The 27,621-nt window shown below is 33.7% G+C and overlaps 1 protein-coding gene across 2 annotated transcripts in view; it reads right to left on the bottom strand.

Annotated features, from left to right (window-relative positions):
* Positions 1-278: 278 nt before the first annotated feature.
* Positions 279-27,621, bottom strand: part of Abhd17b (abhydrolase domain containing 17B, depalmitoylase) — a 40,431-nt gene continuing 13,088 nt past the window's right edge. For both annotated transcript variants that reach the window (XM_046459464.2, XM_058584010.1), the window contains exons 2-4: positions 8,294-8,763; positions 4,768-4,947; positions 279-1,831 (exon numbers count right to left, since the gene is read on the bottom strand). In XM_046459464.2, the coding sequence (XP_046315420.1) occupies positions 1,612-1,831; positions 4,768-4,947; positions 8,294-8,760 (867 nt within the window). In that variant the 5' untranslated portion in view covers positions 8,761-8,763 and the 3' untranslated portion in view covers positions 279-1,611. The remainder of the gene's footprint in view (positions 1,832-4,767; positions 4,948-8,293; positions 8,764-27,621) is intronic.

The following is a 27,621-nucleotide window of genomic DNA, read 5'->3' as shown; positions in this document are numbered from 1 at the left end:
TTGTCTCTCTCATATGCTGAAGCTAAAAAATTTGACGTGAAAATAGACTAGTGATTATTGGAGACAGGGGCAGGAAGGAGTGGAAGAAGTAAGGTGATTTATCAGTACATGCTATATACACGTATGGAAATATCATACTGAATCCTACTAATATGTACAAATAATAGATGTTAATAAAAAACTCAGAAAATTTCAAAACTGAGTCTTATAAAGGTGAATGGGCATTTTTCACTCTTGTGTAGGAGTAAGGAGGATGGAAGAAGGCAAACAAGCACAGCTGAGTGGTATATTTGTGGTTTTACTGTTAATTTGACACATCTGAACCAAAGCATTCACAATACTTGATATACGTTGTAGAGAATCATATACTATAGTCTTAGACATAACCACAGAACAAGCAGAACAATTAAAACTACATAAGGCCTTAAAAGATATCCACAGTGTGTATTATTTCAATATTCATTCATTTACAAATTAGACTACATACCGTTAATTTTATTTTTATTTTTCTTTCATTGTTTTATTCAGGCAGGATTCATTCAAGGAAAGGCAACTTAGTTTTTGTGTGTGAGCTTTATTTTTTACTATACTGGTTAATATAAAACTTATGAATTAAATGTTTTATTACCTCCTGCATACAGGAGTAAATCCATGAAATTCTTAGATAGTAACCCAAATGAGTGGGTCCTATTCTTAAAAATAGCCAAAGTGAAAAAAGTCCAAATAGCCAGTCTGTTTGTGGTATTGAAGAACAACTAATGGACTTTCAGGTTTTCATACAATGAAGAGTAGTACTACAATTCTACAAGATTAGTCAAAATTTGAAAACAACGTTGCATTACAAATCAGTCTTGAAACCCTAAATGCCTTTTAGGTAACTAAATAAAATTTAAGTAGTTGCCTCACAGTATCAAACTTATAAATCCAAACTAGTTAAAATTCAGTGCCACTATGACTGCATTTACAAGGTAACTAATTGGTAAATTAACAGATGGCATAAAAATTAAGACTTACTTCATTTTTAGGATAAATGTATTATAACGAGAATACAGAAAATTCAATGTATTTTACAATAAAATAGCCATTTAAGCTCCTATCCCTGTACAACAGGGTTAGATGAACCCTATTTAACTTGATGTTTTAAAATTTTATTTTTACAGTTTATTCTATTATGAGTACTTGAATTGCTTTAGATATACAGCTTTTTTAAAGAATATTACATCATTTGTATATCAGGATAAGGTTTAGTACATTGAGATGTTTTAAAAATATTTATAAATTTGTTTCTGATATGCAAAAGCATTTGGCAATACTTTTACAGCATTTGATTTTATAGAACTAATTAAAATTTCATACAGTACTCATCTTTATGTTTAAAAAAAATTCACAGAAAAAATATAAATTACACAGCCTGACTGCATGATACTGTTATTTCCAGTTTCTATTTCTGGTAATTAAAACCTTCATTAAGTCTGTTAACAAATCATTACCTGTACATTTTTGAAGGCAACTGACATGATTTGTAAACAAAACCTTCAGGTTTTATATTATTTACCAAAGAGTGCAGTTCAGCAAGAAAAGAAAATCCAGTATGCAAATTTACAGAATATTTTACAAATTTACCAGTTCCTGTGACACAAACTGTTTCAACCTTTCAAGGTACTGTCCATAAAGTTCCACATCATTATGTCCTGCTCCTTCAACCCACAGAGGCTCCACAGGTCTTTGGCAACGCTCAAATAATGCGAGGCCATGTGAAAAGTCAATAACTTCATCTTCAGTCCCATGAATTATTAATACTGGAGAGGTTATCTTAGAGATTTTGTCAATGCTGTAGGGGAAAGAGAGGGGGGTAAGAAGACTCAATAATATGGCTATGTAAAAAGAAAGAAATTTTCTTGTGCTATAACAGAAAATTTAAATATTTGATCTCTAAGATTAAATCAGATTTTAAGATTCAAAAGTTGCCTTTTATATTAAGTCTAACTGAGGAAAGTGACCTTCATGTACTTCTGCTTTGGTGGAGTCATTCAATGCTGTCATCCTTTTTCACTGTTCTAAAATACTGATTTTTGTTTTTAAACTCAGGAAAACTTAAGCTTTCAAAGACAGAAATTAAGAACAATTTCAAGTATGTGCCAATTTTATCTCCTTCTGCACTCATATTCTCCCTCCTAATTTCATACTAAAATCACAACAAAACATTTTGGGTTTTGTTCTTATTTTGAGGGAATAAACAAACAAAGATAGGAAGAATGTTAATGCACCAAAATTTTAAAGCTAGAAAATAAGTGAATGTGAGAGAGAACTGATTAAAAGGATAGGAGAAAGCAAATACAACTTTAAGCAGACAGAAGGGTAAAGTGAAGAAGCAACCCAATTTGTAACAAAGAAGGCTAAGGAATTTGCTATGGAGATAAAGGTGGGGGATTAGAATATAGAGAATTTGTTCAGTCTGTTAAAACATATCCTCCTCTTTCATAGGTCCCCTTTACCTCTCAATTGCAGCTAGGTGGTAAGCCACCTTCCCCCAAGACTGAAGGTTCTGTGAACTCAGAATTGTCAGAGTTTAAGGTAGAGGTATCAGTTACAGAATACTCATATATTCTGGCTATTATGAACCCTACTTGGTTTCCAAGAATACTGGAAGCTAGGCCTTCACCGCCCAAGGGGCTTCTTTTTTTTTTTTTTTAAGAAAGAGAATTTTTTTTTTTAATATTTATTTCTTAGTTTTTCGGCGGACACAACATCTTCGTTCGTATGTGGTGCTGAGGATCGAACCCAGGCCACACGCATGCCAGGCAAGCGCGCTACCACTTGAGCCACATCCCCAGCACCCAAGGGCAATTTTAAAAAGAGCTTTCTTTATTGACTAGATTAGATTAGTTCTTTAGTTTTACACTCGTATATATGAGCAGACACAGCCAAGAATTATTAGATATTGGAAGAGAATACCTCAAATATAAGATAGAGATCAAAATAAACAGAATTTTCAAAAGACAACTTAGAGGAGTCAGTCAGAAAGAGAAGAAACCTTATAAAGAAAAAGGTTTTTCAAGAACTTTTGAGAGAGAGAAAGATAACATTACAGCCTTAAAAAAAGAAAATCACCAGACACAGTGATACATGCTTATAATTACAGTGGCTTGAGAAGCTGAGATAGGAGGACTGCAAGTTTGAGGCCAGCTTTGCATTTTAGAGAGGACCTAAGCAACTTAGTGAGACCCTGCCTCAAAAATCATCATCATCATCATCATCATCATCATCATCATCATCATTATTAATTAAAAGAGCTGAGGATGTAGCTCAGTGGTAAAGCACCCTTGAATTCAATCCCTAATTCAATTAAAAAAAAAATCTTGCAAAGAAAGAAATTAATCAGTGAAATAATTCAAGGCTGAATTTGCTAAGAAAAATTCTTGTATTATTTTTTATCAGAAAGATGTTTTAACTATAAAGGAATTAAAACTTTAAAAAACAAACTGTTTTAAAATAATTTACAACCAATGCTATTTCTGCTCATGTGAAGTAAAAACGGGAGCTAGACAGAAATATAAGATGGCAATGGTATAGATGCCATCACTTCCCTACATTCATTACTACCATTCAGCTAAACAGAAGTTGCATAATGTATATACCTAAAACAAAACTAAACCAAAAACAATTAAAAAGCCACAGTGGTAGAGTGCTTACTTAACATGCAAGAGGTCCGGGGTTCCAGCATCACAAAAATAAAGCAAAATAAAAATTTAACAAAACAAAATCCCTTCCCCCCTACCTCCCACAGCCTGCTTGAATGATAAGATCACATGCTCCCATAAGCTTCCCTATTAAAATGATCACATTCTGGCCAACATAAAAAGATTTATGCTTTGAAATAACCTCCATAGTTCTTCTAAAGAACCAAAGGATAGATTGGCTTTTGGCCTGTCACTCACAAAAAAAAAAAAAAAAATCTTTTGTGTTGCTGCCAAGAAAAGAAAGAAGACTGAAATTTGCCAGTTTCTTCCTTTTTGTCTTTCTCCCCTCTGAGTAAAACAGGACATAGATTTTTCTAACTATGAAGAGAAGCAGAAGAGAACATCTGCTTATCTCGAGGAACATGAAGAAGCTGCCTTTCTTTCAATCCATTTAATACTGTATGTTTGCAAATTTTGTGATGATAATACTTATTCTAGCTCATTTAAGACTCAACCTTTTTTTGTAAATTAGGTGTCATTAACTAGAAATTATTCACTCATATTTCCTTCTACCTAGTCTTCTCCAGGTTTTTTTTTTTTTTATCTTACTCAATGGCATCATCATATGTTGGCAGCTCAAGGCAGAAACTTTAGAGTCTTACTCAGTTCTGTCATTTCCCTTCTCTGCAATACTACTGCCATTACCCAGGGTACAAGGCCCTCCTTGGTACGTACTTCTTATGTAGATTACTATTACTCAAACATTTCAGCCTCCTTACTGGTCACCTGCCAATATCCTTTTCACATTAGTTTTTCACAATTTCTTTTTCTTTTTTATTTAATTTTTTAAGATATTGATGGAACTTTATTTTATTCATTCATTTACATGTAATGCTGAGAATAGAACCCAGTGCCTCACATGTGCTAGGCAAACACTCTACCACTGAGCCACAACCCTTCATAATTTCTATGTGATGTAAAACAGTTTATGGCTGAATAAACTGTATCATCAATGCATGCTATGAAAGAAAAAAAAATTCCCTTAAATGCATCTTGGAATTGAACTATTTTGAATATTGCCACTTACTTTGGGAATGCATCAAAACAGTAGGTCTTCTTTGTATCAGGAAAAGCAACTCTCATTCCAGAGGTCAAAGGAGAATGAAGAATAACAGCAGCACTCTCATACCGAGCAGCAAGATCCACAGATGGTACTGTACCTATACTTTGGCCATATATGATCACATTTTCAGGACGAATGCCATATCTATAAAATTCAAAAGTTAAAAGTTGGACAAGCAATGTTCCATCATTCTCTAAAGATTTGCTATTAGAATGAAAAAATTAGACAATATCAATTTATATTTAAAATTGAACTTTCTTAGTTATCACCATCATGTTGTTGTTGTTTTTTTTTTTAACTTTTTCTTTTTCTGTAGTGTTGGGGATTGAACCCAGGGCTTCCACATGCTAACAAGTGCTCTATCACTAAGCTATACCTCCAGCCCTATCACCATCATTTTTAATGCTACTTAGTAAGCTCTATATTCTCAGCTTATTTCATCTATATTCTCAGCTTATTTAATTGCCCTTGAGATCAATCCCCAGTACCCCGCCCCCACCCACACACATTTATTAAATCACTTATTAAGCTCTACTAATTCAAATCTGGCATATTGTTGTCCTATAGAATACCTTATGTTATAATTGTTGTCTATATAATACCTTAACAAAAGTTCTTTATTTATCTAGATACTGAGAATAAAAATGCTACATATAGTTATGGTCTGGAATGAGTATAAAAATTTTAGTCAAAATCAAATTACAATTTATCTTAAAGTTTGTTTACCTGTAAAAATAGACTAATGATTGAAAAGATCAACAGATAAAATACAATTCCAAACACCATGTGGTTTGGTTAATTATGAACAGACTTCATTCTACAAGTCTCAGGAGTATTTTACCCCTTTTAACACTGCTACAGATCTAAAAATGTGAACTCACTGACTCAATAAATATTTATTGGTTATCTACTATGTTCCAGGAACTGTATTTATCCACAGTATAACTGTCCCAACTGTAAACTACTTGAATTGTAGGTGAAGTGATACAGGAGCTAATGAATGTAAGGTGAAGGGTTATAGTGACCTTAAATATGTCTTTCCACCTACAAGGCAGACAGTAGTCATTTCTGGTAGCCAAGAGCCATTTGCCCAGCAAGCACCATCTGGTCTTTTGGAAAGGTAAGGGAGCTTTCTGAGAATCTGAACATTCACCAGGAAAGAGCAAGGCTAAATACCCATGTGTTCTCTTCCAGGAGCACAAGACTATTTGAATTATCCAGTTAGTGACATACCTCCACATAGTTTCTTCCATAAACATCTGTGATATGACCCAGAAGTGGGGTTTCCAGCTACACCTGACTCTAAATGTCACTCAACTCAGAAATGCCTTTTTATTTACAATTTACCTAGTTGTACATGCTCCTTAGAAAAGAAGATATTAGGAGAGAGAATGTGTGCAGTCACAGCACAACTCCTAACATTGCACTACTGCTGTCAGATGAACAGAAGCACTGTTGGTGGCAATTATAGGTTGTGGGCTCAAATGAGCAATGGCAAGAGTAGCAGAGACATCTCCTAATTAAGCATGAACAATTTCAGAATAGTATGAGTTAGAAAGGACTTTAGAGACCATCTAATCTAGTTGAGTTGCTTAATGAGCAGATGTTCAAAGTTAATGATAGACCTATAATTATAACCCAGGTAAACTGATTCCTGCCTGGTACAGTGTTCTTTCCACGAGAGCACACACATGCAGAGCTCAAGATTTGTGAGAGAAGGCTAAATGGTGAAAACCAGGCCTTTATTTTCTGTTGACCCATCAAAAGGTCAGAAACTGGGATTATTTTCCCAGTTGAAAAGTTCATTTATTTATTTCCCTCTTCCTGATTACTTAACATTTTACTTTTGGCTGGTAAAAGAAATACATGGCATGTATTCTAATTATATACATTTTGTTAGAGGATAGATTTTCAGAACTACAAAGAATTTTGGAGATCATTACACTCAACTTTTTCAGTAAAAAGACGAGGAAACAGACTCAGAGGAGTTGAATAAATTTCCCAAGACTACTAACTCTTTCAACTGGGCTTAGTTATGAAAAATCATACAGGAGAGCTCAAACAGTATGTGGGATTATTTAAGAATTTATTCTGCACTTGTTCCTCATTAATACTTGTTATCAAACGTGTTAAAATTAATTATTCAAGACAGGCAATCATTTTAGAAAGTTTACTTCAAATTGGTATCTGGCCAGGTGCAGTGGTGCATGCTTGTAATCCTAGCAACTCAGGAGACTGAAGCAGAAGGATGACAAGTTGAAGGCCAGCATCAATAACTTAGCAAGTCCTGTCTCAAAAATTAAAAAAATGTAAAAGGGCGGAAGATGTGGCTCAGTGGTAGAATGCCCCTGGGTTCAATCACCACTACCAGAAAACAAACACAAAATCTGACAGGAAAAAAGAAAGCTGACTAATCAAAAGAGGGAATATTTTTCGATAGACATATACTCATGTTTTGTTTCAAAAAAGTTGTCCTTCTATGTTAAGCACTAATAATAGAGGCTATCTACTTTACCTTTGCACCTTTAAAATCATTATTATAGATGAAATTGACCAAATCATGCTATGTGCATATATAACTATGACAAAATAAATTCCACTTCTACGTGTAAAAATGAATTCCACTATTTTATATGTATGTATACGGTACACCAATAAAAATTAATTCAAAAAGGATTTGAACCACTCTCCCAAAACCACATTATCAAGCTATACTTTATAAGTATATCTTTGTTATATGAATCACATCAATTATTTCAGTATTTTAAAAGATTATAATACTTTGTGAAATATAATATTCCAATGGTTGACTTTGAAAAGTGGGTAGTATTTTGTTTATTTAAGGCCTAATGAAACTAATATCAGTACAGTTGAAAAAGAGTTTTATATTTCTAAAAAAGTTACACCTATTAACAAACAATGAGGAGGTTCTTTGACATCATTAATATTTTAAATATTAAATTAGAAATAGTAAGTTTTCTTTGTGTTTTAGTTCTTTAGTACAATACTCTGGAAGTCAGGCAGCTTATCAGTATATAACATCAGAAAACTTAGATATCTATTTATTGTACACTAACTGCATTGATAATAAATAATTTACAAAAACTTGAGATTATTTCTCCAAAGTTTAGGAGTCCAGAATGTAAAGTAAAATCTCACCTTTAAATAATATTGAATTACTGTTTTTTTTTCTCATTTCCTTAAAATGCTGAAATTTTGAGTAATTATTTGTATATCATGCACCAATAAGTTTTTTAAAACCAAATATTCATCGTTGCATTTAACTTTAAAAATTCACACATACTTGCATTAATACATATACAAATCTGAGCTATCTTTAAATAAAAAAGTTTGTTATTCTATAAAATTTAAAACTGAAACCTAAAAGTTGGACTATTAACATTGGTAAATATAATCTTTATATGGTAGTTCAAGGAATATGTAGTAAAACCAACTATTGTGTAAAAAGCAATTCCCAGTCACAATTTACCTTGTCCTAAGACTAAGCCAGGCAGCTTCAATATCTGCATAGAGGTTCTTCTCTGTTGGCTTCCCAGAACTTGCACCATATCCAGAATAATCATATGAGAATATATTACAATTAATCCGTGATCCCAGTCCTATGTAAAAGCTGCTCATCTGACCAAGATCAACAGCATTTCCATGTGAAAAAAGTAAAGTATATTTGGCATTGGGTGAGCAACGCACAAACATACAGGCAATTCTGTTGCCTTTACTGGTTCCAGTCATGAAACATTCGATAGCATCTTTTTCTCTAGAAGAATACTGCCAGTCTGCTCGTTCTGAGAGGTGTAAAGTCCAGCGGCTTCCACTTTCATCACACATCAGTGTGTAAGTTGGATCAGGTGGCAAAAATGCTAGTTTAGAAGCAATTTTCCCTGGGCAAGGAGGACAGCAGAAGAGGCAACACAGCTCACTAAACGAAAGATTATTCATCTTCTGAAAAAGAAAAGGAAATCACACAGGTTTTAATAACTGAATGTGGACTCTGTATTCTCATATAATAGATTAAAACAAAGACCTGAACAAATACTACTGGTGGTTAACATCTAGTACTATAATTTCAAGTATCCTTCTCCCAAGAGCTTTTTGGCATCTTCCTAGGAATACATTAAACACTGAAGTGAGGCAAATATTCCTGGCCAATAGGCAGACTCAAATATTTTATGTTTCAAATAGTGATGATCATTATTCTCATTTAACAAAAATATGAAAGGTGCAGAGGTATTCATTTACAAATAATATAGATGATATAAATTATCTTTAGGTTAGTTTGTACTTTCTGTTTAATTCAATGTACATCATTATACCAAAAACGAGAGGAAATCACTTTAGGAGAGTGACTAAAGAATTGAGAATACATGAAAATATATGAAAAGGAAAGAATGCCCTTTTCATTCAATACTGAATCAAAATATACTCTATAGTAATATAATGTGTTGATTTCCCAGTGCAAACACAGTAAGTAGAAAGAAGCTGAAATAGTGCAAGAAGGAGGAAAACAAGGCTAAACATGACATGAAAGGTTTTAAAAAAATGAGTAAAGGAAGGGCAGAAGAGGGCAGATATTATAAACATTTTTTTTTTTTTTTAAACCCGGGGCATTCTACTACTGAGCTACATTCCCAGCCCTTTTCATTTTATTTTTTATTTTGAGACAGGATCTCACTGAGTTGCTAAGGCTGGTCTCAAACGTGTGATCTTCCTGCCTCAGCCCTGTGAAGAAGCTGGGATTACAGACATGCATCACTGTATCTGATTTGGAAAAACCTTTACTTGATGTTTACCTGAATTCTTTTAAACCAAATACAGTCTGAGTGTTAGCCTAGTTGGAATAAGAATTATAATAGAAATAAAATTATGCAATATCTACAGTGCTAACTTTAACTAGCTTCCTGAAATATGTGCTGAGAGAGTTCTGAGGGCATGCACAGGGCTTAGCAAGGCAAAGAATATGTTCTATTCCAGAACAGTTGACCTGATATATATATATGAGTTATAAAGGTATGATATATCCAGGCAGTGTGTTTAATAATCAATGTTGACCTACAACAGTCAATTAAAAGCTCAATTAATAAGTAAAGTATATATAGCTAAACTATATTCCTATAATTTACTTCTTAACCATGAAGACTCTTACATACTAAATTAGTTTTAAAATAAATCTGGCTGGGCTGGGGCTGTAGCTCAGCGGCAGAGCGCTTGCCTAGTATGCATGAGGCACTGGGTTCGATCCTCAGCACCACATAAAAAAAAATAAAATAAAGGCATTCTGTTCACCTACAACTACAAAAAAATAAAATAAAATAAACCTGGCTAACAGAACATACATAATGCTGCAGATGCTTCTAAGGATTTAAAACATCAAAAGAAAGAAGCACACAAAACTGCAATGCCAAGGTCTTGTGTAATGAAAAAACAATCTGTCCTTCTTAATGGTGGCAAAAGAAATTATTCTTACCTCCACTGCCCAAAAGCCAGATAACTACAGCCCATTCAGTGATAACTCACAAATTATCACTTTCCAAATAATCTGAAATAGGGTAGAAATATAGACCTACTTTTTAAAAAAAAATTATTGCCTTCTTCTCTGTAAATTTCAAAGTTTTACTGTGAACTGAGTTGAGCAAGTTACTGAGGGAAAACATTTTATTCTTGATTTAAAAAAAAAAGCATTGACATAGCTTGTTAAATTTAGATAACTTCAAGTCCAACTTACAAACTTATCTGAATGAAAATATTTACTAGTTATCCTTGGGAAAACAGCAACAAACAAACAAAACCAACATAAAACAAACAAACAAACAAAAACCTGAAATGACAAGGCAGTGACTCATTCTTTAGGAAGATAAGTCTTAAGAGACAACAAACTGAATTTATAGTAGAAGCAGATTTTTTTTAATATTTATTTTTTAGTTGTAGTTGGACATAATACCTTTATTTCACTTGTTTATGTTTGTATGTGGTGCTGAGGATCGAACCCAGAGTTTCGCACATGCAAGGCAAGCACTCTACTGCTGAGCCACAACCCCAGCCCAGAAGCAGATTTTTGAACCAGACAAATTAAGGATTTAAAATGAGTTATAATAAATCCTTTTTTTTTTTTAAATTTTTTATTGTGGGTTGTTCAAAACATTACAAATTTCTTGACATATCATATAATAAATCCTTTTAAAAAAAGAGAAAAACTACTTATAAGATGAAGCAGGAAAACTGTTATAAAGAAAAACCCAACTGGAAATTCCTAGTTTAAAAAATTATTAGGTGTTGTTGGACTGGAAAAGCTATTGATGGATTGGAAAAATGAATTAGGTTTAGCAGTTGAAGAACACATTAGTTAAGTTGGAGGACCGGGCCAGAATTTCAGGGTGATAAGAGAAAATAGAAAATAAAATTTAGAAGAAATGCCAATATGTATGCCATAAGAGTGTGAGGAAAATAAAAAGGAAAAAATAAACAGAAGATAAAAAGACTTAAGATCTTCTTAAAATTAAAGATAATTCACATTGAAATAGCTCCAAAAGTGAAAAAAGGATATCGAAGACAACTCTCACAGCTAGACACACTATAGTAAAACTGAAAAACACTAGAAACAAACCCAAAAGTTTCTAAAAAGGAAGTATGGATCTCACTTTCAACTGAATAAGTCAGTTTTCAACAGCAACACCAGAAACCAAACACATAGGAAGACAGTTTTAAAAGAAACTAAAAATTTTAAACTTTATGCTTTTCACATAACTGAAATATCATTTTATTATAATAAAATAAAGATAGCTATAGGCATACAATAACTCAAAAGACTTATCAAGCCAAAGACCTTTTTTGAAAAACACTAGCAAGGAAGGAAATAAATTCCAAGAGAATTCATATCTGAAATTATGAGAAATAAAGGAGAATAGCTAATACAATGTGCAAGTAAGTAACGAGCAATTTTTTTGTTGGGGATAGGGGTTACTGGAAACCAAACCTGCGGTGTTTAACCCCTGAGACATATATCCAGATCCTCTGAAAAGAGCCTCTTATGCTAAAAGCTTAGGCTGGCTTTGAACTTGGGATCCTCCTGCCTCAGCCTCCCAAGCCGATGGGATTACAGGCATGCACAACCATGACCGGAGAGGAAATACATTTTTAAAGGTAGTAAAATATATCTCTAACAATCCAGAATAAAAGTTCTAGAGAATACCAACATGGAGAGAAATGGAGTATAGTTAGGGAATATTAAGAGATGAAAATGTGCTGGGGAATCTGACTTGTTCAGAATGACAGTGATAAGCAACTCTTAACAAGTCAGCTAAAAGTAGTAAGAAAATTATACTTTGTAGGCTATATCTAATGTAGTTATATTAGCTTTTTTTTTTTTTCAGAGTACCCAACACAAGAAAAGAGTAAGAGAAAATAACAACAAAAAAATTAATGGTAGATAACAAAATGAAGAACCAAAACTTGATTCTTAGAAAAGGTTTCCATTGTGACTATTTGCAAACAGTATTAACAGAATATCTACTCAGTGCCAGAGACTATTCTAAATGCTTTTTAAAAAATATATTAACCCATTTTATTCTTTCAACAACACCCTGACATAGGGACTATCTTTTTTCCCCATATTTTTTATTGGTGCATTACAGGTATACATGATGATGAGATTTGTTGTTGTACATATGCACACAATATAACAATATAATTTGCCAATAACACTTTCTAGCACTTGCCTACTTCCTCCCTGCATCCCACCCCTGGTCCCTTCCTCTACTTCTACTGATCTTCATAGGTACTATGTTTATACCCACTTTGCAATTGAGGAAACAGAGGCACAGAATAGTTATAGAACTTGCCAGTAGTCACATAGCTGGTAAAATTCTGGAAGCGATAAATGGAATGACTCTAGAGAATGAATTCATAATCTCTATTTTGTTGAAAGGGTCCTCAAACAACACTGACGATGAGGAGGTAAATGTTATAAGTTTATTTTTTGGGTGTCCCCCAAAGGCCCATGTGTTAAAAACACTGATGACCAGGATGGCAATATTGGTATGTGGTGAAACACTTAGGAGCTAGGGCCTAGTGTTGGTTGTCTTTAGGTCACTGGAAGTTTGCCCTTGAAGGGGTCCTTGGAATCCCAATCCTCTTTGCTTCTCTTTCACTTTCTGGTCATGTGAAGTAAGCAATATGGCTTTTCTACATTTCTGCCATGATGTGCTTCCTTACCAGAGCCCAAAAGTCAAAAGGGCCAACTAATCATAAATAGGAACCTTCAAAAATATGAGCAAATATAAAAACTTTTCTCTTTATAAGTTGGTTATCTCAGGTTATATTTGTTATAGTGACAGAAAAGTGACTAACAAAATGCTACATGTAAAAGGAGAAAGAGCTACAGGAAAAAGTTTTTTAAAAAGGCAACTCAGTGGCAGCAAGAGCTGTTATACCAGTGATTTGGGAGGTTGATAAAGGAGGATTGCAGGTTCAAGGCCAGCTGCAGAAACTTAGCAAGACCTTAAGCAACTTAGCCAGATCCTGTCTTAAGAAACACCAAGACAGTGAAGACAATCTATTGAATGAGAGTAAATACTTAAAAGGGCTGGGAATGTAGCTCAGGGGTAAAAGTTTCCAAATTCAACCCCCAGTAACCACTCCCCAAAGAGTACCTGTCAATAAATTAAATGACCTCAAATGCATAATTTCTTGAGTAATGCAAAAGGAATAAATTGGCATAAGAAACAAGAGGCAAGAAAACATAAATAACCGTGAGAATTTGAAAAGGAAATAAAAAAAAGCCGCCTTCACCTAAAACACTTTCCAAGAAAAGTTATTCCAGAAATAATAAATACTCAAAACTCACTTCCTGAAGCTATTACAATCTTTATACTAAAAGTAAGGACTGCACAAAAGTACAGAAACAATATGTAAAATGCACATGAAACATGAAGTACTATAGTTGAAAGAATGATGACACTTCCAACGTTAAACCAAAGTAGTTTTCCACATTAATAATTAAGACTAAGAAAAACCTATAGATAACACAGAAACAAAAATCATGATCTACAGATGACATGACTATCTAGATACAAAAGTCAATATGACACTGAAAGCACAAATAACAAAGAAAATAGACAAATGAACTTCTAAAACTTTTGTGCTTGAGAGCATACCACCAAGACAGTGAAGACAACCTACTGAATGAGAGTAAATACCTGTAAATAATGAATCTGTTGAACAGACTTATATCTAGAATATAAGAAGAATTTCCATAATTTAACAATAAAAAGATAATCTATATAAAAAAAAAACTCAACAAAAACTCTAAATAAAACAATTTAAAAATGGGCAAAGGATCTGAACAGCATTTCTCCAAAGACAGACACATGGCCAATTAAGCTTGTGAAAAGCTGTTCAACACCAATAGTCATTAGGAAGATACAAATCAAAACCACAATGAAATATCACCTCAAACCCACTAGGATGGCTATAATGAAAGACAGTTAATAGCAAGGGTTGGTTAAAATGTGGAAAAACTGGACATTTTCTGGGTAAGTAAAATGATGCCACAAAATCAGTCTGGTAGTTACCATTTCAACAAGAAATTAACTCAAAAATAACTTCTGGGTATTCCAAGAGGAATGAAAACCTATGTCTACAGAAAAACATGTACATGAATGTTCACAGCAGCATATTTATAAAGACAAAAAGTGAAATAAAACAACGCAAATGTTTGATTAATGGGTAAACAAAATGTAGTATATCCACACAATGGAATAAAAAGGAATGAAAGGTTTAAACATACATGTTTAGAAAGAATGCACAAAAAAATTGAGGAGACTATTGCTTATGTTTAGTATGTGGAAACAAAACAGAAGCAGATAAATGAAAATCTATGCATCTAAGTTGTGGGGAAGGAAACCTATTGTGAAAATTAGGATTTACTTTCAACAAAGGATTCTTTTTCTTTCTTTTCTTCCCCTCCGCCTTTTAAAGTTTGCTGCTAGAGAACTCACACCCTCAAAATTTCTACCACTGAGCTACCTACCCCCTTATCCTTACACTTCACTTATAGCAAGAGGAATTTCCTAAAATTATATGAAATAATTTAAGAATCTGCTTCTCCTGGTAACTTTTTCCTGCGCACTGACAAAGGAAAAAGATGAGCATCGGTTCTTTTACACCCCTAACAGAATGATCTACTACTATACCTCCTTCTACTCTAACATAAATTACTAACATTATTTATGTCGATTTCTGATGTAATTATAATTTACTGAAAAACTTCTTTTCATCTCCCTATTGTTTCTTGGTAATAATGCAGATTAACTTGGCAAACTCTTATAAAATAGGGTCAGAGAAAACATTAATGAAAACTTATCTTTCCTTCATTTTGTGTGATATTCTGAAAGCTATGCTCTAAATAAAATCTATGTTGAGTCAATATCTTATCCTATTTACAGTGTAGGTAATAAATAATACATAGCAAACTTTGCTAATACTAGATTTCATGTTAAAAAATACATTGTAAAGTCTAAGATGAATTACTTTGGACCTGGTCTCTATATGTATAAATCTGGGAAAGTAATTTCACATACTGTTTTATGTAATGTCAGAACTTATGTCACAAAGAGAAATCTAAATTAAAATTTAACAAATAGCTTCTAGAATTTCCAATGTTCCCCAAAACAAGCATTTCCTAGATTTTAAAAAATAAACATATCTCTAATAATTCAAGAACAAAAATAATTAAAAACATGAAGACTGCACAAAATGTAAAAATGGTTTGTCTGCTATTGTAAGGAAAAAACTCATCAATTTTGATATTTCTCTGCAGTGATGGGGACTGAATCCCCTAGACGCATGCTAGACAAGTGCTCTACCACTGAGCTACAGTCCCAGTTCCACTCATGCTTATTTTGGTTACAAATATTAAAACCCGATGTTTTAGATGAACAGATGAAGAAAACAGAAAAAAAAAATATACTTAAAACAGAACCTACTAACACCTGATGTGAACAAACAGAGTAGATGTTTATTAACAAAAAGAAAAGACCAGAGTAGAGCAGAGTGACAGCAAAGGCACTCAACTCTGAAAATGTAAATAAAAATTGGAATTTAGGTCAGTTCTGTGGAAAGGGGGCCTGGAGAATGACCCAAGGGAATCTATCATAATAAAGGTGATCAATATATAACAACTCAGTAGTCTTGGTATAAAGATACAAAGAAAGGCATATCATGGTTCATTTCAGTTATTATCTAAGGACATCATTTATGCCACACACAGTCACCTCAAATCTAGTATGTAACAGGTAACAGCATTCACGAAAATACACCCAAGAAGTGTTATGGTCTTTACAGAGCCATACATTTACAATATAATACACACAGAGAAGCTGAACCCTTCAGTGAAGTTTGTCAAAATGCTCCTTTTTCAGTAAAGCTGGAACATATAGAATATTCACAATAATTTATAAGTTTTAAAGAAGGTATCATAATGTTTTAACAATGTTTTAACACATTTTCTGTGTTATGGAGAAATATAGCTAGTGAAACTCCTATGTCTATGAGGTAGGTTGTACTTCTTTCTTCTTTTAGACTGTAAAAAAAAAAATCAGCAGCAAAACCATTCAGCTGCCTGTGAGATCACAGAATCTGAAATTCTGGTGACTTTTCTAGCAACATTCAACTCTGCCTGAAGAAATGCTGCATAGACTACTATATGGGAATAGAAACAAATGGAAAATTTTAAAGAGTATCAGATTTTTTATATTTCAATTTGAAAGGAGAAATTTTAACAGAACTATTTTCTTCTTTGAAAAGGAATCATACTCGATACTAAAGTTACAATGTAAAATACTAGGAAGATTCTATACATACTCAAAGCCAATGAATTACTTGGGGTATTTTGTTGATAAACTTGACAAATACCCTGATAATTCTGAGTTTAGTTTGGAGAAGTTTCTCAAATTGGAAAAATCTACTGGGTGATTCTAAGATTACTTTTCCACTAGTGAAAAAAACTGGTAGAAACAACTGAGGAGAAGATAGCAAGCATCTAACCAAGAGACATCAAAATAGTTCAGTCCTTGTGTAGGTTATAAATTTTTTTTTTTTTTAATAAAAAGTTAGGCAGTAAGATCAGAAATAAAGAAGTTGTATCCATGACATTACAGAAGAAGAAGAAAATAAAGGCTGAAGAGCCTATGTACTATACCATGTAAACACATTTTGGGCCAGAAGTCCACACAGTTCAATGCAGATATTTCTATACTTTTGTCTTTCCTTAGTTTTTAATACTATTTGAAGAGGCTGGGAGTATGGTTCAGTATGGCTGGGAGTATGACTTTCTAAAGATCATAACACTTTTTGAGTATATTTTGGTGCTGTTACCTGTTACGTACTACATTTGAGGTGACAGTGTGTGGCATAAATGATAAATCCTTAAACAATAACTGAAATGAGCCATGATATGCCTTTCTTTTGATCTTACCTAGCATGTGTGAGGCCCTGAGTTAAATCCTCAGCACTGCAAGATACACACACACCCCTACCTATCAGACATTATACTATCTAATATGGAGTCACAAACTATGTGTAGCAATTTAAATCTGTTAAAATTAAATATTTTGTTCATTAGTTCCACTACTCACATGTGGCTAGTGGCTACCAATTATACAGTACACAGTAACAATTCCAAATCCTACTGGGCAGTGCTGAATTAGAACCTTAGAAGCCCAGACAACTCAGAAATAGAGCTCAAATGCATCACATTCATACTAACTTCAAAAGTTCATTCTGTACACACAGGCAATTTTGATAGATTCTCTGATGAAGCACATGTAACCGAGATTACATACACAATACTGTTTTAGAAGACCAATCTTGATAAAAATATTATAAACTTATTTCTGATAAAATTCTAATATAAAAGCCAGTTTTATAAAAAATAATGTAAATTAATCAAGATATTTATATGCTTTAAAGTATGGTTTTGATTATCAAAAGGATTTATGTTCTAGGCAGGTTACATGTAAGCTAGAGTTGCAAGCAAACTATAAGAAACTATCTTGTGACTATTAGCCAGCTGTTTTCTGAATTAGCCCAAATAGAATTCTAAATACTTTTATAATCTTTTTTTAAATATTTTTAGTTATAGGTGAACACAATGGCTTTATTTTTTTTTAATATGGTGCCGAGAATCGAACCCAGTGCCTCACATTTGCTAGACAAGCACTCTACCACTGAGCCATAACTCCAGCCCCTACTTTTACAATCTTGATTGATAATCTACTATGGCAATGCCCTAAAAAACGAATCAAGTATTCCTGATTAAGCAATAAGACAGTTTATCAATTTTTGCATATTTTAGTATACCAGATTCTCATAAAGCTTTTTGTAACTGGAAAGTACAATTATCACAGAGATTTCCAGGACACACCTCCACATGTTGCTGAGCATAAGCTAAAACATGAACAGACACATGTTCCCCCACCTTAATCATCAGTTTTGGCACCTCTACAATAAGACATGTACATCAAGTGTATCTTCAAAGGTAACACAAAAGCTGTCATAATACTTTGGTCTAGAAACATTCTACAAATACACATTATTCCTTCCTTACTTACAAGAAATTCCTAGGAAACTTTTCAGGTGAATATCTATTTAACACATTTCATACCACATGGTATCTATCCATAGCATAACAATCTGATCAAGGCTTTCATGCATTTCAGAAAACTTAAGAATTATTGATAATATGTGAACACAATCTTTTTTAAAAAGAGGCTCATATTACTGGTACCCCACTTTTTTTTTTGGCTTTATAAATGCAATATCCTCTGAATTCTCAATACTTTTTTTTCCCCTCTATTCTGATAATGTTTCAGGTATTTGCTCCTTGGGCTTTCACCGCTTCTTCACTGATTTTTCTTATGAGGAAAGAACTAAATTGAGCTTCATTTGTATTTGTTGACTCAGAGGACTGATGTAGTCTGAAGAGGAGGATCAACTGGCTATAGGCTTGGGATGCCCTTAACTGTCTAAATAAAGATAGATTTCTGGGGATAGGACTGAATTCCTTTCTTCTCACTCACTCATACCTGCCTAGGGGCAACTAAATGTGTCCTGTTTACCATCTTCTATGAGAATAGAAGAAACTTTATAAATATTCTACAACATTATACAGCTTTAATTACTTAGTCCAGTGAGGCAATTAGGGATTTTACCCAGCAAATTCTTCTATTGAGAAGGTTTGGATTCGCAACATCCCCCAAAACTCATGTGTCAAAGGCATACAGTCACCAGTGCAGCATGGCTCAGAGGTGGATATTTAAGGCAATGATTGGATTGTGAGGGTTCCTGGATTAATCCACTGATAGCTGAATGGACTACTGGAGGGCTGAAACTAACTTGAGGAAGTAGGCACTGGGGTTGTGGCTTGGAAGGGTTTCTCTTCTCTCTTTCCTCCTGGCTGCCATGAGCTGAGCAACTTCCTTCCACCACGCAGTTCTGCCATGATGTTCTACCTCACCTCAGGCCCAAAGTATTAGAGCCCACTGATCATGTACTGAATCCTCTGAAACTGACCAAAATAAATCTTTCCTCCTCTAAGTTGTTCCTGTCAGGGATTTTGGTCACAGTGACAAAGAGGCTAACACAGGAGGCAATACCTCACTTTATTTTTCTATAAAAGGAGTAGTGTGAACTAAATACTAAGGTTTCTTCTAGTTCTATAATGTGTTGTGACTAAGATTCTTCTCATAAGTTTCAAATTCACTTCATCGTTCACTGCATGTAAAAGAATGAAATAACTTGTAAAATTTAATATTCTCACCCCATTACTAAGAAACAAAGAACCTAGTTTATAGCACATTAATTTATATTTGACAATTTATAGTTCCCGAGTTGTAATTTTGGGGATGGGGCAAGTGGAGAATAGGAAGGTATTCATAACCGGATAAGAGGTTCCCATTTCCCAGAACTGTTTTCCAAAATGAGTGTTTTCTGTGTCTCCTATACACTGTAGGGAAATATTTTGTTTTCCAAATTGTGAAAAAATATACATACATCAAAATTTGACCATTTTTTAGTGTACAATTCTGTGATGTTATGGGTACCCAACTGCTGTGAATGATCATTACCAGCTCTCTCCAGAACTTTTTCATCTTCTCTAATGATATATCCAATAAACAGTAACTCCATTTTCTCCTTTGCACAGTCCAACAACCACCATTCTACACTCTCTCCAAATGTGACTACCCTAGGTACCTGGCATAAGTAACGGAATTACACATTTTGTCTTTTTTTTTTTTTTTTTTTTTTACTGGCTTAGGGTCCTCTATGTCTTTAAGGTTTATACATCTTGTAATATATGTTAGAATTTTCCTTAACTTTGAAGCTAGAATAATATTCTATAATATGTATATACTTCATGTTTTGTTTATCCAGTCTTCCATTGATGGGCATATTTTTGGCTCTTATAAATAAAGCTGCTATGAACACAAATATGTAGTCAAGTTCCTGCTTTTATTTCTTTTAGGAAGGAAACAATGTTTTGAGCAGCATAAAAATATTTTAGTTTTACTCTAATGTAGATTTACTTTTCTAAATTATTTCTTACTTCCCATCAACTGGAAACAAGATAGATATACTGTATCTAGCCAACTTGTATATACATATAAAATGAAGCTAAAGTAACACTTCAAAGTAAGTTTAAAAATCTGAATCAAAAATACTTTAAATTTAAATATTAAAATTAGGAGAAATGAAGTATTCAAAATACTTGTTTAAAATTCTAAGGCAAAAACTTCAAATATTTCAGCTTTAAAAACAATTAAGCCAGGGTGTAGTTTAATTGGAGAGTACACATTAGCAGGCAAAGACTCATGAGTCCAATCTCTTTCCTAGCAAATTCTCTAAACTTGAAATTTTCAGAAATTTTATATCTTTAGTACCCAGTGAATTATCACTAAAAGATTAAATTGCAGTGTGTACATACATCATTAAAAGGTATCTTCTAAAAGCATGGAAATGTATTAATGGTCCAGAAAGTCCCGTTTCAAAAGGAGCTAGACTTCTTGGGCTTCAAATTGTTTCCTCTTCAATCACCAACTATTTTCTAACCATTAAGTCATGTTTGTAGTTGTTTTGAACACTATCATTCATACATTCAACTCCTTAATTGTGCATACTTAAATTTAACTATATCTAAAGCTGACAATGGCTTCCGCAGAGATGTCACTCAAAAATTGAAGTTTGTGAAACCAAATCAAACAGTATTGTCACTGATTTGTGGCAATGAATATTCTAAATTTGTAGGTTTAAACTTTGGTAAGTTATGAAAGCCAGCCTAGTGTTTCTTTATCAAAATGCATTTACTAATAAATCTTGTTCAAAGTACTTTTAGTCCTTATAACAATCTTACAAGATAGACACCATTATCCTTCCTCCTCTGATCCCATTTACAGATGAGGAAATACACTCAAAGAAATTCAACTTCTATAGGATCACGATACTAGTAAATGGTGAAGACAGGATTTATATTCAGCAATTTGAGTATACAATGAATGGCTTCTTGATGCTTAGTTATATTGATATGTAGGAATGAAACTTCTTTCTACTGAAAGATAATTTGAGAACACAAAGACTCCAAAGATTTCAGTAAACTACAACAACAAAATCCTACTATTGGATTTTTAAAAAGGTGGAACAACTGCTCAGAATATGTGAGTGAGAGGATGTATGTGGAGAAAGAAGTGAGTAGCCTTGGCAACTAGAGGCAAAAAAAAAGCAACAAAACCTAGACTGGGGTTGGGTCTGTAGCTCAGTGGTAGAGCACTTGCCTAGCATGTGTGAGGCACTGGATTCAATTCTCAGCAATGTACATAAATAAATGAGCAAAATAAAGGTCCATTAAAAATATTTTTAAAAACCTGGACTGGTGTCTACACAACCACAGCTTCATTGTTCTGTTCTCCAAAAGATTCTAAAGTGTGACTTTTTTTTTTTTTAAAAGGAAGAAATCAATATATTACCATGATCTTCAAATATATAAGGATTCTTGGAAGTCTTTGGATATATGCCTTGATATTATTAAATATCTATTTTATAAAATGTACCTGAAAATAAATGCCAAACTGTGATACACTCTCAAAAGTATATCAGTTTGCAATAACACCTACACAACTACTCCAAGTATATTTCTCACTTAGATTCACTCTGATATATTACTGAATGTGAGACTGCTGCAAAGCTGATGGGTGGCACTGAATCTAGAAATCAATCTGGAAGAACTAAAATCTTTGAAGTCTTTGTATTCTCACATCATCTCTCCATAACTTCTTAAAACAACTGCAGTAGATTATGTTCACTGACTTTGTACATAGCAACTTTGCATTATTACAATCCCCAAATTTCTATTATCAAATTCTGATATCTGCGCATTACTTTCTCTTGCTTTACCACACTGACTGGGGTTCCAATACACTGTTCCTGGTGAAAGAGGTGACAGTAGTCTTTTTAAGGCTAACACTTACTGTAGAGTTTTGTGTGGGAATTTTTTTCTTAGTTTTTAGTTCCAAAGAAGTAAATACCATATCTTGCATTCCTAGAATAATTCTACTTTGGTGATAATGTATAGTCTTTATACATAGATAGCCTTGCTTTACTAATATTTAACATAGGATTTTTGTACTTATACCATGATTGAAAAAGGCCTTTACTTGTTTTCTTTCATACTTTTCATTAGGTTTTTGTATTAAGATTATATTAGCCTCATAATTTAATTGAGCACACTTTCTATGCTAAAGAAAAATTAGTTATATTTTCTCATAGGCAATAATCAGATTTATTCATATTTATTTACTACAGATTTTCTGTGCTTATCCTCTTGCTATTTTTCCCCTGTATTGCTCTTTAGAATTTCCCCCTTTACTTTAGCCTTTAAAATTGCTATTAGAGCTATAGCATTGAGGACAGAAAAATGGATAACTCACAAAACAAAAGCTGCCTATTAAACAGAAACTATTGATTAGTCTTAATATATATCAAGCATATACTACACTTTTGTGATTTATGGACTTAACATTCAGTTAACTAATGGAGGACAAATGCAGACACCTATGCCTGGAATAATGTATATTATGGAAATCTATCTATCTTACAGGATTGCTCTGAGAACTAAGTGAAACTTGTGATACAAATCTGAAATTAAAACAGAGAGGCTGGGCTGGGGATGTGGCTCAAGTGGTAGCGCGTTCGCCTGGCATGAGTGCGGCCCGGGTTCGATCCTCAGCACCACATACAAACAAAGATGTTGTGTCCGCCGAACACTGAAAAATAAATACTTTTAAAAATTCTTTCTCTCTAAAAAAATAAAACAGAGAGGCTGTTCCAGGAAGAACTGAGGTTTTATCAGCTATTATTAACACAATTCTACCTCAAAGTACTGTATATCTGGCCTTGAATGATTTGTTAGAAAGCTTAGCAGGCTCCTTGGGATACATATTATCCAAGACTTGGAAAAAGGGGAGAAGAGTGGGAAGTGGTATTAGTGGAACCAACACACTTGGAACCAAACCAAGCACACCAACTTGGAATCTGAGCCAGCTTATAACCCTTGATTAATAGCCTTCCTCCCCAGCTGGATGAAGACATGTGGCCATGCTGCCCTATTTCAGGATTCTACATGTTGCTCTTCTTTTGAACTCTCTTGTTCTAGTCTATTATTTCTGGTTTCTGTCCTGTTGCTTTTCTACTTTCTACTGTCAATTCTGAGGACTTAGTTACATGGTTTACTTGACTCAAAATCACAGAAATCATCTACCCAAATCCTACATTAAATCCAGGCTTCCACATGGGTAGGAAGAGAGAGAGAATGATGCACAGAGGGAACTAGACAGAGTCAGGCAAACTGGCTATCAGGTGTACATTAGTTAGAAGGGATTTGTTAGTCACCAGGCTGAGAATCATCAGCCCTATCAGAGGCCTTGTGTGGCTTTTAACTAGAAAGAATCTAGTCATTGCATATGCTTACTGGTAGAAAGCATGACCACAATTCCACTTGTTAACTCTGAAAGGATATTTAAACAATTCTATTCCTCAATTCTAATGAGAAAATAACCAGGGTAGCTAGGTCCATTCTTTTGGTTTTAGGTCTCATTTTCGACTTTTCATCTTCTTGAGAACAGTCTCCTTTAAAACATTACAAGCCATGGACATGGCAGATTCCTGAGTAAAGGGAAGTCTGTAGAACTTGAGTGAAAGCAAAGAGCTCACTGATGGTGAGATTAAAACTCATCACTGGGGTTGGGGTTGTGGTTCAGCTGTAGAGTGCTAACCTAGCACATGTGAGGCCCCGAGTTTGATCCTTAGCACAATGTAAAAATAAATAAATAAAATAAAGGTATTGGGTCCAATTACAACTAAAAAATAAATATTAAGAAAAAAAAAAACTCATCTGACCAAGCAGTAGGTGGATAAGCTATACACATGATAAGCTCATATAAGAAATCTACCCTAGAGGTCTAGAAGGGGTTTGAGAAGCAGCATAAATACATGCTCTTTTAGTGAATGCTGGGGCTGCCTGAATAGACATCATGGATCCCATGATTACATACTGCTTAGAAGTTTTAGCCTTTGTGTTTCTCCACAATGTTAACAGTATATTTATGTATTATATTATATATTATATATTACATATAATATTTTCACAGGGTTTCACAGGTTGCCATGAGAAGATATTCTTAGATCTGAAAACCAAGAAGTTATACATGCCTAACGCCTATTTTCTAGTAAAATGGGTAAGGATACTGTGTTGTCTTTCAGCACTGAGTTAACCTGTTTTGCATTTTACTCAAGATTCTTTTGCCACACTAGTGTGGAGAATCTTAGCTGTCCCCTCCACATTGTGTGTGTGTAGGGTGGGCGGCAGGGGGTCATCTGGGGATTAAACCCAGGAATGTTCTACCACGGAGTGATATCCCTAGCCCTTTTTATTTTATTTTTTATTTTGGGACAGGGTCTTGCTAAATGCTGAGGCTGGCTTCGAACTTGGAATCCTCCTACCTTAGCCTCCCATGCAGTGGGATTACCCACATGCACTACTATGCCTGGCTCTACCAATCTTAATCAAGAGACAGTTGTTCTCATTTCTATTCTTTCTGCCCTCTTATATCAGCTTTAGTTTGAGTATTAATGAAATTGAATCTAGGGGTAGATGCAGGGGGCTATAACCCAGTATAGATATTTGAGGTAGAAAAGTGCTATATTATCTTTCGTTGTAAAGTCTGGGCAATTTGAAGAATGCATCAAGTTCCTCAGCCTCTGTAGTCACCTTTTCAACATTCAAATGCTTCATAAACTGTTTCTAATGAATACCCTATATCCTTGAGAATATCAGGATTAATATAATACTATATATATATTACTCTCAGATCTGACTTGGGATAAAACCTTATCTGGGTGTTTCTAAGCTGAAAATTATTTAATCAACTTTAATCCAAAATCAGTTAACGTGCCAACAGCTTCAGGTCAAACCTGAGAATCACCTTAGATAGCAACAGTACTATGAAAACTGTAATTTCTTGGACCTAGATATGTTACATGTTTATCTTATGCTTCTCAAGACTTACCACTTGCCACTCTATAACAGCTACAGTATTTTAATTTCTACAGAAATATTTGGAAAGCTAAAAGAATCCATCCCTTTTACACCTATTTAATCTGTGGTTAAAATGAATATCTCCAGTATTATACTGGTGACAGCATTTTTGTTTCAAAATAAATCAAACTGGATCTTAATCTATTGACATCTTGATTTTGTAAATGCTCATTCTGTCCCAACTTTGCTTCTATATGATTAACACTCTTAGCTCTAGATAGGAATTTCTACTTTGTACTCCCAATTTCAATTTCTTGTGACAATGCACACAACCCAGATTGTAATTCTGGTAACTGACTTCTTATTTCTGGCCTAGGGATATGTCTTTATACAGTCTTGGAGGTTTAAGAGAATTTGGTAAATTTCTTACTCTACCCACAAAAATCCCTTCATAATCCTTATCTGAAGTAGACTTAGAGATACTTGCGAAGGGAAACGGTTAGAATTCTAGTCTGTGAATAAAGCTGTGATGCTGCTAGATTTCCTTGTAGAAGATCTCTTTAAAAGGTAGTTAAGATTATCATTAGAAGTCAACTAATGAAATGGAATACATACATTTCTCTTTTCCTCAAACACACACACACACACACACACACACACAAAAAAACCTTCCTCAAGACATAGGACCATCTCTTCCCTTATCTTTCTAAAGAAAAATGATAGGATTCAAAAGCAAACAGGATATAGAAAATTGATCAAATCCAAATACACATTTTCCTTTTGGTACAAAGACCAAATGAAAGTAAAATGCAAAAACAGTTAACTCAGCCCCTTTTTTTCTGAGTTGAAGAAGCTCAATTAAGTTAAGGAAATGTCTTGTCTCTTCTAGGAGGCCTGGGGGCTGATTACATGGAAAACTTCTAAGAATAAGGCTTAAGATGTCCAATTGTATATTCCTAGGAGGAAAAAGGGAATTATAAGAAAATTTATATATTGATCTATTCACATTCTTAAATACCATATTTCACCCCATAATTGGAAAAAAAAAAAACATAAAATCTGCAACAATTATACTGTAAAGTATGGTAAGGATCAAGAAAAACTATAGGTCTTTCCCTCCTCCTAAGGAGCAGCTCCCAAGAATAAGCAATAAATTAAGAACAGTTTGCTTAGAAGTTTTCAACTACCTCCATATTATTAAACTTCTTATAACCCTATTCTACATTAGCTATGAAGTCACCTGCAAAGTAGAAATTATGTCCTAATAACATTCCTCTTATTTACTAATCCCTTTCCATACATACAATACATTTTAGGTAGCGATACAAGATGACAACATTTATGTAGTCTCAATATAAGTATAAGATTCTCTAACTTTCTTTACACAGATGGTGTGATATGACAGTCCTTACTAATGTAGCCTTTAGTTGTCTACTCATAGTCTGACTACATAAACTGCCATCTCTACCACTTCCTTTTCCTTCCTTTGGCTGCCAGCTGCTTTCCCTTAATCATACTTATCTGTAGTAAAGACTTGAAGAAATAGGGCTGCTTCAGAAGATGTGAAATAAATACTTGTCACTTGTGCTCAATATCCTAGCCGGCCTCAGAAAGCCAAAACTTTGCCTTTCAGAAGAACACTTACCTGGGTTGAAAGTGAAGCTCAGTGATAAGAGTACCAGTATGGGCAAGACCCTGGGGTTCTATCCACAAAAGAGAATAAAACAAAAAAAAAATCCCCACAAATCTAAATGTTTAAAGAAAATAAGAATAATTTAATTTAATAAATTTAATAAATAAGAATATTTAACAGACTGGGAACCAGTTAATTCTTCAAGACCTTGTGAAAATCATCTTAGAGTTTGTTTCCTCATTTGAAAAGTAACCAAGCTAATATTCATTCTAGTCTCTAAAATTCTAAATTCACATTCTACTTTGTAAACTGATAATTAATATTTTGAATATTTTAATAGCCACATAATTAATAAACAATATACTATTAACAAATTGAGGACTCTATACAGCTTTTTTATCTTACCAAAAAATAAAATAAGAGCAAGGTAATGTGAAATAGCTTCAGAAATCAAGCAAGAAAACAGTTCAGTTGTTAGGAAAACTTCGTAATAAACTTTAGGGTTTTCCAAAAACAGAGGGAAAACCCTTAGTGGACCAGCACATATAAAGGTGAGAAAGAACTGAAGCAATGAAAGAAAAGGGGGAAG

This window comes from Marmota monax, unplaced genomic scaffold, assembly GCF_021218885.2.
Source record: "Marmota monax isolate L192 unplaced genomic scaffold, Marmota_monax_Labrador192_F-V1.1 WCK01_AAM20220418_F8-fsc00059, whole genome shotgun sequence".
Taxonomy (NCBI): domain Eukaryota; kingdom Metazoa; phylum Chordata; class Mammalia; order Rodentia; family Sciuridae; genus Marmota; species Marmota monax.
This window is presented reverse-complemented; position numbering and strand designations above follow the sequence as displayed.